Source organism: Littorina saxatilis, linkage group LG2, assembly GCF_037325665.1.
Source record: "Littorina saxatilis isolate snail1 linkage group LG2, US_GU_Lsax_2.0, whole genome shotgun sequence".
NCBI classification, from domain to species: Eukaryota; Metazoa; Mollusca; class Gastropoda; order Littorinimorpha; family Littorinidae; genus Littorina; species Littorina saxatilis.
The window spans coordinates 33,699,407-33,714,947 of record NC_090246.1 but is presented as its reverse complement, the minus strand read 5'-3'; the positions used below and the strand labels follow the sequence as shown (position 1 = coordinate 33,714,947).

Here is a 15,541-nt window from a genome sequence, read left to right as displayed (position 1 = left end):
CTGCTACAGACATGTTGAACTTTTTGCTGGACCAACGACAGTTCCAAGCAGGCATTTTTTGGTAGGATATTTCTTGTCGATGCTACGAATTATGCAGTTTTGCAGTAAAGTGGAAGGCATTCTACCTAATAACGGCTAAAATATCAAAAACCTTCAATCCAACAGCACCTAGGCATGTAGTGTAAACACTCACAGATCTAACAAGACCATTCTCAGAGAGCAACATTGCGTAATACTACCATAAATGGATGTTTTGTCCGCGAATTTTGGCGTGTGGGAACCGAGTGGGAACCGAACACAAAGGGTCAGGGCACCGAACACAAAGCGTAGGGGAACCGTCACAGTGTCACCGGTGTGAATACGTGCTTTGGCCACAGCGGCGACCTCACAGGATCCCTCCAGAATGGTGTTGTTCCTCTAGCCATGCTAAATCAGGCTAGTGTGTTTTGTAGCCTGCTCTGTTATACCGGACACATTCTTGTCTTTCTCAACTGAATTGGGTTTTCTCTTATTTGACAACCGTTGTTGAACAATGGTCGTTTCAAGGAAGTTGCAACATCAAGTAAAACAGTTGATTTCAAACAGAAGCTGTGGTGATTCTGGGGAATGGATTTCAACAAACAATAATCATACCTTCTTTACATCAATGAACAAAAAGCACCAACAAAAACATGTTTGGTTTTATTCTTTTTAACACACACACACACACACACACACACACACACACACACACACACACACACACACACACACACACACACCATAATGTACATGTGGTTTTAAACACACGCAAACCACAAACATGTGCATTTGCTCACTCACTTTTACAACAAGCTGTGAGATCTATACAAGTTCATTTCCATTCATTCATTTGTGTTACACAAACTTAAATACGGGCAGTCACAAAACCATGAACTTCTATGCTGACAAAGGATGTCTTAGACTTACACACTTCTTTTTTTGTATGTTACATTTAATTAAAAAAATTCCCCATGTAAACTGGTTTAACTGAGTCACATGAAAATGTGCAATGTGTCACAATCAGTCACACAAACACTAGAACTTCTATGCTAACAAATGATGACTTGCACACCTCTCTTTGTTATGCACCTTCAAATCCTGATCCTGTCATAACTGTTATATCAAAAGCACTCACTCACATACACAGAGCCACGCACTCACACACACTACTTTTTCTGCATATATGTTATTTGAAAAAATCATATTCTTCTTCAAATTTGTCAAAGTCTTTGTCTGTAAAAACGGTTGTCTCTTCCTCTTGTTTTAGTTCTTTGCTTGCATTTCTTCTGTTGAAGTGCTTCAAGTGATGCTCGAACACCTGAAAAGAAACATACGACAAACCTAAGTGAGTGGATGTAATTTACTGATTATAATTGTTCTTATTAGTATATTATGTTGTTTGATACAATGGTACCTGTGATGTGAGGTCCCGGCCCTCCAATGAGAGGACTGACCTACCTTGAAAGGACACCTTCCGTTGTCCATTTGTCTATTATCTCCACTAAAAATGTACCTGTCAAGAAAGGCCACCTGCAATGTAGGGACACTTTTGGCTCGTCCCAAGGGTGTCCTTTTATTACAGATGCCACTGTACATTTATATATGAGTTATGAAAACTGCATCAATTCTTTTTTAAGAACGAGTAAAACCAAGGGATGATTGTAACTCTATCTTGATCTTCCTTGATTTAAACGTTTCATTTCCATCCAGTACAATGGCTGATGAAATTATCCTCTAATTGCTGGTATTCTGGCATTTACAGAGATCACGGACAATTTACACTAACCTTCTTGGCATTCTTGCTAGGCTGCGCTTTTGTAGCCTGAGGACGTTGGCCTTTCTTTGCTTGTAACACAACTTGGTCCTCCTGGAACTTTTCTGTAACAGTTGGAAACAACATCAGCAAGAAAATCAACCACTTCAGACCATAATAAGTGAGGGAGATGATGCTAAGCTTCTCACACCATAAGTGATACCACATTAAATAATAGGCAATCACTTTACAGGGCTCCCAAAACAATGTGTCCGTGCATCCTTTATGCACTAGAAGTTAAAAAAAAACTCTAGAAATTCACAAAGAGGGTTCCTTGATGCACTAAACCTGAAAAGAGCGGGTCCCGGCACGCCCTACATATTGGTTATCAATCGCACCGTCAATAGTGTTTTCAATAAATGTTCTTCCAGACCTGTACAAACGCAAATTTTAAAGAGTTGTCTCCAAACTGACATGATAATAACGTTTTTCTAAAGGGCTCCGACAACAGTAATACTTCCAAAAGTCAGCATTAAATTGAAAGAGCGATCTGCAGACATCCGCGAGGAATGTACTTTCCAAAAGCGAGAATATGAACCTCCTGGTCTTCAAACCCTTTACATTTTTTACAAAGGGGTCCAAACTTTGACACCCAATGCATTAACCCTTACACTGGTGCAATTCTGTAACACATGTTACATAGCCACTGGTGAATTAACAGAGAGAAAAATGAAGAAAAACGGTCATATAGATGTTTGCATCCAATCAGAACCGACCAAACAGACTGAGCCAGTAGCGCGACATATGTCGTGACAACCAGGTGACAGTAAACCTCCTCGCGCCCCCTAATTGGCGTAGAGGCGCGTCCCCCGGGTGGTGGATGGGGGAGCCTTCTCTACTAACTTCTGAGAGAAGGTCGCATCACTCTCGATGCCGTGAACCTAATTAGGATCTTTTTCTTGTTTCTTTATTTCTGCCTCCCCAAAGTCCTTTTACTTTCCTTTTCTCACCCATAAAATTCTTCACTTATTACCCTTGTTAAGTGGTTCTTGTATAGAATATAGTCAATGTTTGTAAAGATTTTAGTCAAGCAGTATGTAAGAAATGTTTAGTCCTTTGTGCTGGAAACTTGCATTCTCCCAGTAAGGTCATATTGTACTACGTTGCAAGCCCCTGGAGCACATTTTTTTATTAGTGCTTTTGTGAACAAGAAACACTTAACAAGTGGCTCTATCCCATCTCCCCCCTTTCCCCTATCCCATCTCCCCCCTTTCCCTCGTCGCGATATAACCTTCGTGGTTGAAAACGACGTTAAACACCAAATAAAGAAAGAAAGAAAGACAGTAAACCTAAATTAGTGCGACATATGTCGCGACAACCAGCCTAAGGGTTAACATTTGGTTAAGTTCCCCATACCCCCCTCCTACATTTTTAATAATTGTGTTGTCCACCATATGAAAACTTGTGTAACTTAGTATTGTTAGAGCCACGTCAAATAAGCATTTGCTTGAGTTCGTGTCCTAGCTGCATTTTGTTTTTAATCCGAATATAACATATTTATATGTTTTTGGAATCAGAAAGTAATGAAAAATAAGATGAAATTATTTTTAGATCGTTTTCTGAAAAAAATCTTATTTACAAATTTCAGATTTTTGATGACCAAACTCATTAATTAATTTTTAAGCATCCAAACTGAAATGCAATACCAAAGTCCGGCCTTTGTCAAAGATTGTATAACTAAAATTTCTAGCTGCTTGATCAAAAACTGAGGGTGTGACAGTGCCGCCTCAACTTGCACAAAAAGCCGGATATGACATCATCGAAGACATTTATAAAAAAAAAGAAAGAAAAAATGGTCTCTCATGTGAAGTTTTATGAAGATCGGTCCAGTCGTTTTCTCTCAATCACTCTACACACACACACACACACACACACACGCACACACATACATATACCATGGCCCTCATCTCCATTACCCGTCCATGTTAAACTTAAAATATTTAGTCAAAACTTGACTTGAAGTAAAAAGAGAGGGTGGAGATGGGGGGAGGGAGCCTGTGATTTTCTTACCAATGCTTGACTTGAAATTGGGCTTCTCAAATTTGCTCTTAATTTTCTCTTGTTCCTGTTTTTGAAGCCGTCTCAGTTCCTTCCAGACCCCTTTTCTGTCTGTCTTGATCAGTTTCATAGCATTCTTGATTTTACGTTTTTTGCCTTTTGAAGAACTGCTGGGCTCATCTGTAAAACAAAACAAATAAAAGGTCAAATCGAACTGATTCTGGTGACCACCTCTCCATAACGTCAACAACCATCTGTACATTACGACCACCTCAAAGGATCCATACGACTGAATTTGGTTGATTAAAATCAACAGGGGTCGAAGCCGTGTTATAATAAAAGAAGCAGTGATGTACGGATACATGTGAAAGTAAGCAGTTGTCCGTCCTCGACGCGTGTGTTTGTATTATTGTGACTGCATGGACTTAAACGATGAATTTGCTTTTGTACTCCTGTTCTTTTTGTGTCTTAATGCTGTATTTTGGTTTTGTACATGTGTATAGCAATGTCATTGTAAAGCGCTTAGAGCTTCTAGGTAAGCGCTCTATAAGTTTCCATTATTATTATTATTATTATTATTATTATTATTATTATTATTATTATTAATAACAAGTCTTTTTCTTCTTTCACATGCTATATATAGATCCCTGCGCCTTGAATCCGAGTCTGGAGGTACGCGCGCGATATAAGACTTCATATAATAATAACAAAATATATATATAAATTCACCTTTTATAGCAATCACCTGTCTATAACGACCTCTTTTAGTCAGTCCCTTTGGTGATCATTATAGACATGTATGGTAGAATGTACAATTACACAGATCTTTAAATTTTACTTTTTAGTCTTTTAATTTAAAGTGTAAAAAACTAATAATAGTAATATTATGGTTACGTCCCTTGAGTTAGAAGGAAAACGTGTACTGATCGAGTGGTTACGTCCCTTGAGTAAGAAGGAAAACATTTTAGGATGAATCAAATTTCTAAGTTAAATAAAACAAATTGGTTGGACAAATTTGGTCCCATGAATGTAAGGAACACAAGGTCGCTCATCAGTACTATCGAAGGGTTTTTTTTTGGTTCAGTGTAGAGTTTATACTAGATCAACGAGGCCGAGAAGAGAAATATCAACACGGCGAAAGATGAAAACATCACACCGGATCAGTTACCGCGAGATTTTGTAGAACAGGATCTACTTTGTTACTTTGTTCTCGGACGAACCTTAGCGATCTTTTTTTATTTGACTAAATTGTTTTGTAAAAACCGTAAGATCTTCGGTACGCCGTAAGACTTGAAAAACATCAAAATTCCGTAAGAATTACGCGAAAAACGTAAGACTTGACAGGTATGCATCTATATATATCTATATATATATACGACTTGTGTCTGTCTGTCTGTCTGTCTGTCTGTCTGTGTGTCCGCGATGCCAAGCCAAAGTTCTCGGTGGATCTTTTTCAAATTTGGAGACCGTATTCAGCTACACCCCGGACACAACCTCATCGATGAGATATTTCAACACGTGCTCTCAGCGCGCAGCGCTGAACCGATTTGGGTTTTTCTCTGTTTTTCTCTGGATCCATTCCCAGTAACTCTTCCTTATCTTCTCCAGTGTTTTCAGCGTTTATCTCCCTTCCTTCGTGTGGCGTCAATCCATATTCCCGTTACTACGTTACTATTTTTAGAATGTCACGATTGCACCCGTAAGTTGTCCTTACTGTAAAAGTGAAAAGGTCGAATCAATTTATAGCCACGCGAAAAATACACTGTCATCTATATCTATATAGATATACGGCTTCTCTGTGTGTGTGTGTGTTTGTGTGTGTGTGTGGGCAACACCTGTGGATTGTAGAGTTCTGTTTGTGATGTGCTCTAGCGGCTTTGGTGTCTGTATGTTCAGGCCTTCCTTCGAGAAGCCATAACAGTTATTCTCAATCCCGTTTGAGTGGACTTCGCCTTCAAAGGTGATTGTGGTGTTTTGGCACTCGGTTACAATTGGCGTCGTCTACAGCGATGGGACTCAACATGAAATGTTCAGGCCACTGAATCATTTTCGTGCTGTTCCCATTCCACCTGGGAGGGACTTAAGTTCATTCAAAGGGGGTCGAGTGTGACAGGCAGACTACCGTCGCCCTTCACAGCAGACTCTGCAGAGTTGTTCGCCTTAGAAGTTGTGGGCTTTCCTTGCATGTACCCGTAAGTTGTCCTTACTGTAAAAGTGCAAAGGTCGAATCTATTTATCGAAAAATCCACTTTCATCTATCTCTATATATTTCTGGCGGCTTTTGTCTGTCTGTATGTTCTGGCATTTGAGAAGCCATAACAGATAATATAGGGCTAAGAAATAAGCTCTAAAATTCTCAATCCCGTTTGACAGGACTTCGCCTTCAAAGGTGATTGTGGTGAACCGCCACGCTGTCTGTCTCTGTCTCGCGATTCACCCTGGCGAAGCCGGGTATTCCTCTAGTATATATACGACTAGTGTCTGTGTGTCTGTGTGTCTGTGCGCAATGCACGGCCAAAGTTCTCGATGGATCTGCTTCAAATTTGGTGGGCTTATTCAGAGAGACCCCGGACACAACCTCATCGATGAGATATTTCAACACGTGCTCTCAGCGCGCAGCGCTGAACCGATTTTGGTTCCACCTGAGCTACCCGGGCCCCCATACCGACACACCAAAGCCGCTAGACCACATCACAACGCCAAAGTTCTCGGTGGATCTTTTTCAAATTTGGACACCGTATTCAGCTACACCCCGGACACAACCTCATCGACTGAGATATTTCAACACGTGCTCTCAGCGCGCAGCGCTGAACCGATTTTGGTTTTTCTCTTCATTTCACCATTCCCAGTAACTCTTCCTTATCTTCTCCAGTGTTTTGCGTTTATCTCCCTTCCTTCGTGTGGCTTCAATCCATATTCCCGTTACTACGTTACTATTTTTAGAATGTCACTGCGCTGTCCAGAACGCTTCCCTTGCACCCGGAAGTTGTTCTTACTGTCAAAGTGAAAAGGTCGAATCAATTTATAGCCACGCGAAAAATACACTGTCACCTATCTCTATATATTTATAGATATAGATATATACATATATATATACGGCTTCTGTGTGTGTGTGTGTTTGTGTGTGTGTGTGGGCAACACCTGTGGATTGTAGAGTTCTGTTTGTGATGTGGTCTGGCGGCATTGGTGTGGGTCTGAAATGTTCAGGCCTTCCTTCCAGAAGCCATAACAGTTAATCTCAATCCCGTTTGAGTGGACTTCGCCTTCAAAGGTGATTGTGGTGTTTCGGCACTCGATTACATTTGGCGTCGTCGACAGCGATGGGACTCGACATGAAATATTTCAACACGTGCTCTCAGTGTGCAGCGCTGAACCGATTTTGGTTTTTCTCTTTATCTTCTCCAGTGTTTTCAGCGTTTATCTCCCTTCCTTCGTGTGGCGTCAATCCATATTCCCGTAACTATGTTACTATTTTTAGAATGTCACTGCGCTGTCCAGAACGCTTCCCTTGCACCCGGAAGTTGTTCTTACTGTCAAAGTGAAAAGGTCGAATCAATTTATACTCCACGCGAAAAATACACTGTCACCTATCTCTATATATTTATAGATATAGCTATACATATAGGCTTCTCTGTGTGTGTGTGTGTGTGTGCAACACCTGTGGATTGTAGAGTTCTGTTTGTGATGTGGTCTGGCGGCATTGGTGTGTGACTGAATATTCAGGCCTTCCTTCCAGAAGCCATAACAGTTATTCTCAATCCCGTTTGAGTGGACGTCGGCTTCAAATATGATTGTGGTGTTTCGGCACTCGGTTACATTTGGCCACGCTGTCTGTCTCTGTCTCGCGATTCACCCCGGCGAAGCCGGGTAATCCTCTAGTATATATATATATACGACTTGTGTCTGTGTGTCTGTTCGGGATGCACGGCCAAAGTTCTCGATGGATCTGCTTCAAATTTGGTGGGCATATTCAGCTAGACCCCGGACACAACCTGGTCGATGAGAATTTTCAACACTTGCTCTCAGCGCACAGCGCTGAACCGATTTTGGTTTTTCTGTTCATTTCACCATTCCCAGTAACTCTTCCTTATCTTCTCCAGTGTTTTGCGTTTATCTCCCTTCCTTCGTGTGGCGTCAATCCATATTCCCGTTACTACGTTACTATTTTTAGAAGGTCACTGCACGTTACTATTTTTAGAAGGTCTCTAGTGTTTTGCGCGTTTATCTCCTTTCCTTCGTGCGCCGGCTTAAGCCGGGTCCCAGGCGCAGCCTGGTATTCGGCTCTACTTCTTTCCGGCGAAGCCGGTACCCGGCGAAGCGGGTAATCACCTAGTCACTACATATGTGTGTGTGAGTGTGTGTGTGTGTGTGTGTGAGTGTGTGTGTGTTTGTGTGTGTGTGTGTGTGTGAGTGTGTGTGTGTTTGTGTGATTTTCCTCAACTCATTCAATTCCATGACAATGATTATGATAACATTTTGAAAACAGAAACATGATGACAAGAAGCACCCAACGACCCACACAGACCTGCTTGTAATTTGTATGCATCCATGGGTTCCAGACAAAGTACAGATTTATTAACATTTTAATAAATCTATTGCACTTTTTCTTAGTTGTTCGTCCTGATTGTCTCGTCATTGCGTTAGGTAGCAGTAATATATTATACTGGGTGGCAGACTAGCCCCACTTTGGGCATTATAATGCCACTAATTCGACTTCTGGGGTGAATCGCGTAAAAACAGTACGTCAGTATCTTGCCTGCAAACCACTTTACGTCCTGTTTTTTTCTCCACTTTCATAGGTACACTATTTACTTTCTCTTTTACTTGGGGACCTTAGGCTCACCAACCACTGAATTAGTGAGGATAGTTGCCTTGTAAGTTGTATACAGTATAGTGATCGATTGCCTCAATCAGTCAATGAACACAAAACAGATGTTGAGACTGATGAAGATGAAAAGGAAACTGAAAGTTGAAACGTAGGTGAGTGAGATTTTACCGAATGGATTTTTCTCCCAGAAATCGTAAAAAGAGCAAAACAAAAATAACGTACCGCCTTCGGTTTGCAAATCCTCTTGCACAAGCTGTAAAGCTTGCTTCACGATTGAATGAGACATGTTTGTTGACAAGCAGCACGAAAGACCACGTGCTTGCTAAACCGCACTATAACATGACGTCATGTATCTTCGTGTGGAAAGTACTAACCCATACATTTTTGTGACATTCATGATAAAACCGTAGGCTAGTGGTTTTAAACTTCAAATTGTATATCTTTTCTGAAATCAAAATCAGCAATTGAAAGTAATGGGACATAATAACCGTTTCCTTTCACGTGTGTAGTCTTTTGATAACATACAATTTGGAGAGTATTGTACAGCTTTCTTCAGATTGTCACGCCCGGAGTCTAATCGAAGACGGCAGAACAGTCTGCTTGTTGTTTGCAAAGAACTGCTGTTTGTTTTCAGTGAGTATACTACTTTGAAACGTTATAATAATCTGAGACCGCGTGTATCAGACACCCAACGAAGTATAATTTACTAATTAGCAACTAACTTTCCTCCACCTCGACCCATTTGTATGCCTTTAGAAATTAGACCGAGATGCGTATGTGTTCTGTGAGTGTGAAAACTGTGATTGTGAAAGTGGTAAGCTTACAGCCAACAGCATGTTTGTTATAATTTTAGTGTAACGTACATGAAGTTGCCAAGAAACTGGTTTCAGAACAATCATGAGAGTTTCTTCACTAGGTTGCTTGGCTAGTTAGTCTACCTTCGATCTTTTTGTTCAGGCATTCAGCAATAATATTATAATTTTAAATTTCACATGCTTGCATGGTCGCAGAATAATCTATTGAGTATTGTTCAAGCATTCTGATTTTATTTGTTCAAATTGTTGTGCACATATTTATTTAAAACCCCATAAACCTACAGTGATTCTGCTGATACTAACAGGTAGCCTACTTGGTGTGTATGTTACTGTAAGTGTTAGTTGTTACTGTTACTCGTGTTAGGGAATATAGGAGCTACCACTGCACTATGAGATCAAGCAAATGCGAGTTACTTAAATTAAGTTCAAATAAGCATCCCCGTCCCTTTTACAAAACAATTTTTCTATCGTTGCTGTATGATTTTTGACCTCCCTTCATCCCTAAAGTGGCAATAATGGTCCTTGTGGACTTTGGCTACCAACCGAAAGAAGAAGAATACGGGTAAGAATTAAGAGTAGGAGGATCGAGAAGGAAAGTTGTGTATACATTTTAAGATTGGTGCATGCGCTTGCTGGTAATAGTAGCATGCTTTAATTACAATCAGCCCAGTAAAGGTCTGACCTTTAAATTAATTGTTTCACAGATTTGAAACACTATTTCAACTGCTTATTGTTATTTTACCACAGATTCAAGTACTGAAGTCTGAGCTTTTCCACTGACGATGTCAACACCACAGAACATACCGCAGATGCAGGCAATGAATAATGCCAAGATTTCTGGATCTCCAGACGCACACCAGATTCACTTCTCAATCCCAAGCCCTGTTCCGACTAGACGGAACAGAACATTCTCACAGTGAGAACATTTTCATTTTGTGTTTTACAAATTACATACTTGGTCAGTGATTCTGTGATACAGCTAATAATGTTCGTATACGGGAATGCATTAAATTGAATATTAGTATGAATACCATACTGCATGGCATTTTATTATGATTTGTAATTGTACATCTACAAGAGTTTTGGGAGTACAACTACAAGAAAGAAACCTCTACCCTTCTCTAGTTGTGAAGTGAGGGAGATTGAGAGTGAGACTTGGAGAAATTAATACTAGAGATAGTGTGCTTGCGTGAGATAGACACAGACAGAGAGAGGTACTGCCTTATCATTTGTGATAAATTCTGCTTGCTGAAAGTGAGACTGTGATGTTACATTTATTAATTTGATTTATGTAAAGATGTCTAAACATTTGCATATTAATTATGATTTTAATCCTGAGACTTGATGGGTTTTTTTAGGTCTGAAAGGGCTAAGTCAGCACCTGTTCTGAAGGGAACTATCAAGTCTTTCTGTCGCCAGAGAGGCCATGGTTTTATCACACCAGAGGATGATTCCCCACCCATCTTTGTGCACATATCAGAGTATGTCATCTTCTGCATTATTTTATTACTGACCAACAACATCCTTTGGTACACATCAGTGATGTACATTTTTCTAGCCGCCTTTAGGACAATTGTCCTGAAGACTGAAAATCAATAGGACACAGTGTCCTGAGATTGCAATTTCAATAGGACAAAAACACTACTCGTAAAACCGCATTTAAAACGATTTTTCAGTTTAAATTCTTCCACCTTCCGCGACTGTCATGACTAGATACTCAAAGGATTGAATCACATTTCAAAGTTATTTGAACAGTTGTCGGTTTTTTTTCACTGCCCATCTGTCGACAATGTTTTTCAGGTAGGCATCTGACCGTTCTGCGAGTCCCTCAAGTTTTGCTTTCAGGATCATGTCCTGGGTAGTGACACACAATCGGTTTCTTCGAGCCGTACACACCAAGTTCTGTGCACTGAATCCTCTCTCAACGTCTGCTGTGTGCACTGGCAGCACCAGGCACACTGCAGCCAGCTTGAGCAAGTTGGGAAAGTCTTCTTTGTGATACTTATTAATCAACACCCATAAATCAGCTGTTCTGTCCCTCGGATATTATGACGAAAAGTAATGCCTTGCGCATGTGCGAACATGCACGGGTGGTTCCCATTGGTTTAAACGATTTATTGCTGAGCCAATGAATGCACTCGAGGCACCATATGGGTTCGGTTTTCTTTTCTTCTTCTTGATCCAACTTGAGGATAAATTAATTCAAAGAATCAGATCCCATATGGTGCCTCGTTCACTCAACAAACTGGTCACACGCAGTGCATACTTTCGCTTGGCAAAACCGAAACCAGCTTTCCTCACGCAGTGTTCACTTTCGCTTGGCAAAACCGAAACCAGCTTTCCTCTTGAAAATTGAACAGTCCGTATGTCCGCTTCATTGTCAAAAACGATCGGACCCTTGACCACTTCTTCTGTAGGTTAATCGGACCTGTGTCCTGCTGGGGTTAAAGCTATAGGTCCTGGGGAAATTGGATCGGTCAGAGACCGGAGACCGACTAAAATGTACATCACTGACACATCATCAATATTGCCACATCTAAATTGTTGTAAATAACATTGATATCATCATACTGGACACAAACACAACAGAATTCAGACATGCATGAAATGATGAAAAGAAGCAAGGGGCTGCACACAGCGGGACTATATTTGCTTTTTTCCATTGTTAATAAAAGTTACATTTTGTAGAAGCCGTGACGTGAGGGACCTTGTCTTGCTGGTGGATTTGAATGAGACAAGATACAACACTCATAGAGCTAAGTTTTAAGAATTAAGTAAAGCATTTTAGCGCTTTTCATACATGTGCAGAACTTCGATCAAAATGATACCGATAAGAATTCTGTGGAATTTATTTTTTAAGGCATACTCTTATTATGAGAATTGCATTAAAAAATACCCTTGTAAATGTATTTTAGTATATAAATGAAGAAGACATATTTTTGTCCGTAATGATTTTGATGCTTGCATATATGAATTAATTGTCCTGATATGTATCTCTTTCAGCATCGACGGAGAATTTGTGCCAAAAGAAGGAGACGAAGTCAGTTTCCGCACCATCTTGATTCCTCCACGCATGGAGAAGAAGCAAGCCGCCCACGTAGTTATCACTCACCTGAAACCTGGTGTCACGCATGAACGATGGGATTCACCTGTGCCACCTACATCGTCATAGACATTAGTTTCACTGATGGTGATCAGGAGCAGAATTACAACTTCACGTCTGCAGTTGTTTCAGAAAACCTCTCTGAGCTTGTGTATGGATTTGGAAGATAAATACTGTCTCTGTGAAAGAGGGACTGGTTAGAACGTTTTTCTGTTCTAAATTACTGACCTAGCTATATTAAATTTTAAAGAGACCAGGAGCAAAGTCATTGTGAATTATTTGAAAACATAAAAGCCATTGCTCTGCTGGTGTGAATTCATGTTTCCTCATGTTGGCTGTCTCTGATTGCTATCATGAGTACACCAACATGGGATTTAAATTATATCATCTTTTGAACGGCTCACAGATTTCTTTCATGATTTTACAACTGCATGGTACCTCAGTAAGATGGTTCAGGTTATAGTATTGTAACTTTGTTGAGCTTACTTTTGTTGAGTAATTAATAGAGTAAGGTCTGAACGTGTATATCATATATATATATATGTATGTATCTTTTCATGTGTTTTATTTGATTTGAATTACCCTTTTTAAGAAGATGATTTCAGCACAATTGATTTGAGCTAGTTTTATTAACAGTTTGAATTTGACTCAACAAAGTTCAAATGTTACTTCTTGCACTCGAAAGATCAGTGTCTCAAGTAAATCGGTGATAATCAAGCCTTCTATGAAGGCATCGTGTATTGTGGCGTATAGACTGTAATGTTGTTGTAAGAGGACTGGGCTGTAGGTCTTATAATTCATGCTGTTTAAGGAGCAACTGTCGCTATTTTTTTTCTTCTTGCTAAAGTGTGCATTGTAGTTTGTACAGACCACAATGAAACATTTATGGGAGGGTTTACAGTATTCTGTAATTTGGTAAGGGTTGGACTCTTAAGTTTGCACAATTCAGGGTTCGTACAGGTGCTTGAAAGTGCTTGAATTTGGAGGGGTCAGTTTTAAGGCTTTGAAAGTGCTTAAAAAATTGGCAAGATCCTTGAAAGTCCTTAAAAACTCTAATGCTGCAAACTGATTACACAACAACCACCCACAATAAACAATTGCAATGATCTATTTTTTGATAACCTCAAAGTAAACGTTTAACCGTAACCGACAGTCTCTTTTGAGTCTGTCTGCTTCAAAACCATCGTCTGCTACGAATCTGTCGCCTTTGACAAAAATTAAATCATTAGTTTTTGAACATCCAATGATTTAAGTTGGCATGAGGGAAGTTGGTATAATAACCAGTGAGTGTTTCATTGCGAGCTTTGAAGGTAAGAGGGTGCTTGATTTTCTCTTCAGAAGGTCTTGAAAGTCCTTGAAAAGTATTTGAATTTTAGAACAAAGAAACTGTACGAACCCTGACAATTGTGTTGAAAGTGTTCATGTTTGTTTTAAACTTCGCAGTGATAAAATATTCGGGACATTGTCTGAAAGCGTCGGAGCCTTCTGGCGATCTAACCTTTGTGCTTTGGTTTGTCTTTAGTATTTCTCTGTCGATTAAATCACGGCATTAGTGTTTATTGCAATGCACAGTGTGTATGGCATTGGTCTCTGCTCATACAGAATTTTATTTTGGCCCAGAAAACTAAATTAAAATATGTGTTGCAATATTTCTGAATCAGAACCAAGCAATTTCAGCAGACCATGAAATTCTTGTGTATCGATCTACGCAGCTTTTATTTTGAAACAAAGAGAACAGCAACTTGTTTTGGAAGTCTGTTTTTTTGGTTTGTTTTGGTTCTATGCAATTGCCAATGCATGTTTCTGAAACCATTTTTTGTATGCTTGTTTACTTTAGTTTTGCTTCTCTTCTTTCATGGGTGCTCCTTTTTGTGATGTTTTATGGACTGATTATACATGTTTGGTCTCCAAGCATAAAACATGAAGAAAACTGGAAAGTGCTTTGATGTCAAAACCATGGCAAATTGAACATTTGGACAAATTGAACATATGTTAACACTTTGAATAGTGTCTATTGACGTGTTAACTCTTTATTTCTTTGTTGCTGTTTTATTTTCTAAATCCCAGGGTATGATTACAATACTCCGTCACGGCGGAGGGCTGACCGTGCACCCAAAAGCGGACTCTACCAGATGGGTATTTCTTGAAAGCTTGGGGCCTGCCAAACATAAAAATCGATGTTAACAAGAAATATTCAAGGGCGCACTTTCTCTTCTCAGTCAAAATTTAACTATACCCTGAAGAGTGATGCACGAGCATTTCAGACGCTTGCCTCTGAAAAAAGAAGTTCTCAGCCAAATTACGAACTCAAACTGGTACGTTTTACATATAAATGTGTTAGTTGGTATCTTTTGATTATCACAAAACAATTTGCGACTGCTTTGGCCGAGGATGCTGGTGACAGTATCATTATTATGAACCCTACCCTAAATCCAGGAAAGACGTCGTCCAAAATGTAGGTAAGTTTTGATTAAAAATAAATTCACACAAGACTAGTATTGTTGTTTGGCTTCAATGGATATATTTTCGTCAAGTATGATGTCTTTACATAATATCTGTATAATATGAATGGATTTGAACCATATACTATGTCATTATGACCTTCCAATCTTCCTAACCCCCAGCCCAGTAAAGCGTGCGAGACGTTTCCTGAACAAATGTCGCTTTGTGGTGCGAGTTCAGTGTGACATGATTAGTTTCCAGAACCCCATTTCTGACTTTCAAAGTTTATCTACATACATTTAGCAATGCACGAGCAAAATATGACAACTTAATGGTGCCTTTTGGTTTAATGCTATGGTAAAATTGCTAGTGATAGTGTTTACAGCTTGAAACAAAACATAACAGAGGGGAGTAGTCTTCCTCAATCTGGTTCAGAGCATAATGTATTTCTATTTTCAGAGGTAGCATTATTTCTGATAAGAGCTAGAGCCAATATAATGATGCTGAATATTTGAAAAATG

At 39.7% G+C, this 15,541-nt stretch overlaps 2 protein-coding genes across 2 annotated transcripts; one reads left to right on the top strand and one right to left on the bottom strand.

Moving 5' to 3' along the window:
* Positions 1–665: 665 nt before the first annotated feature.
* Positions 666–9,039, bottom strand: LOC138958802 (active regulator of SIRT1-like). The gene is made up of 4 exons (XM_070330096.1): positions 8,883–9,039; positions 3,845–4,012; positions 1,808–1,899; positions 666–1,339 (listed from the first exon to the last, which is right to left on the bottom strand). The coding sequence occupies exons 1-4, from the start codon at positions 8,944–8,946 to the stop codon at positions 1,208–1,210; spliced, it is 456 nt and encodes a 151-aa protein (XP_070186197.1). The 5' UTR covers positions 8,947–9,039; the 3' UTR covers positions 666–1,207.
* Positions 9,040–9,171: 132 nt separating this feature from the next.
* Positions 9,172–14,790, top strand: LOC138958804 (calcium-regulated heat-stable protein 1-like). Its single transcript, XM_070330097.1, has 4 exons — positions 9,172–9,293; positions 10,223–10,391; positions 10,834–10,956; positions 12,479–14,790. Exons 2-4 carry the CDS (start codon positions 10,258–10,260, stop codon positions 12,645–12,647), a joined length of 426 nt encoding a protein of 141 aa, XP_070186198.1. The 5' UTR covers positions 9,172–9,293; positions 10,223–10,257; the 3' UTR covers positions 12,648–14,790.
* The last annotated feature ends 751 nt before the right edge of the window (positions 14,791–15,541 follow it).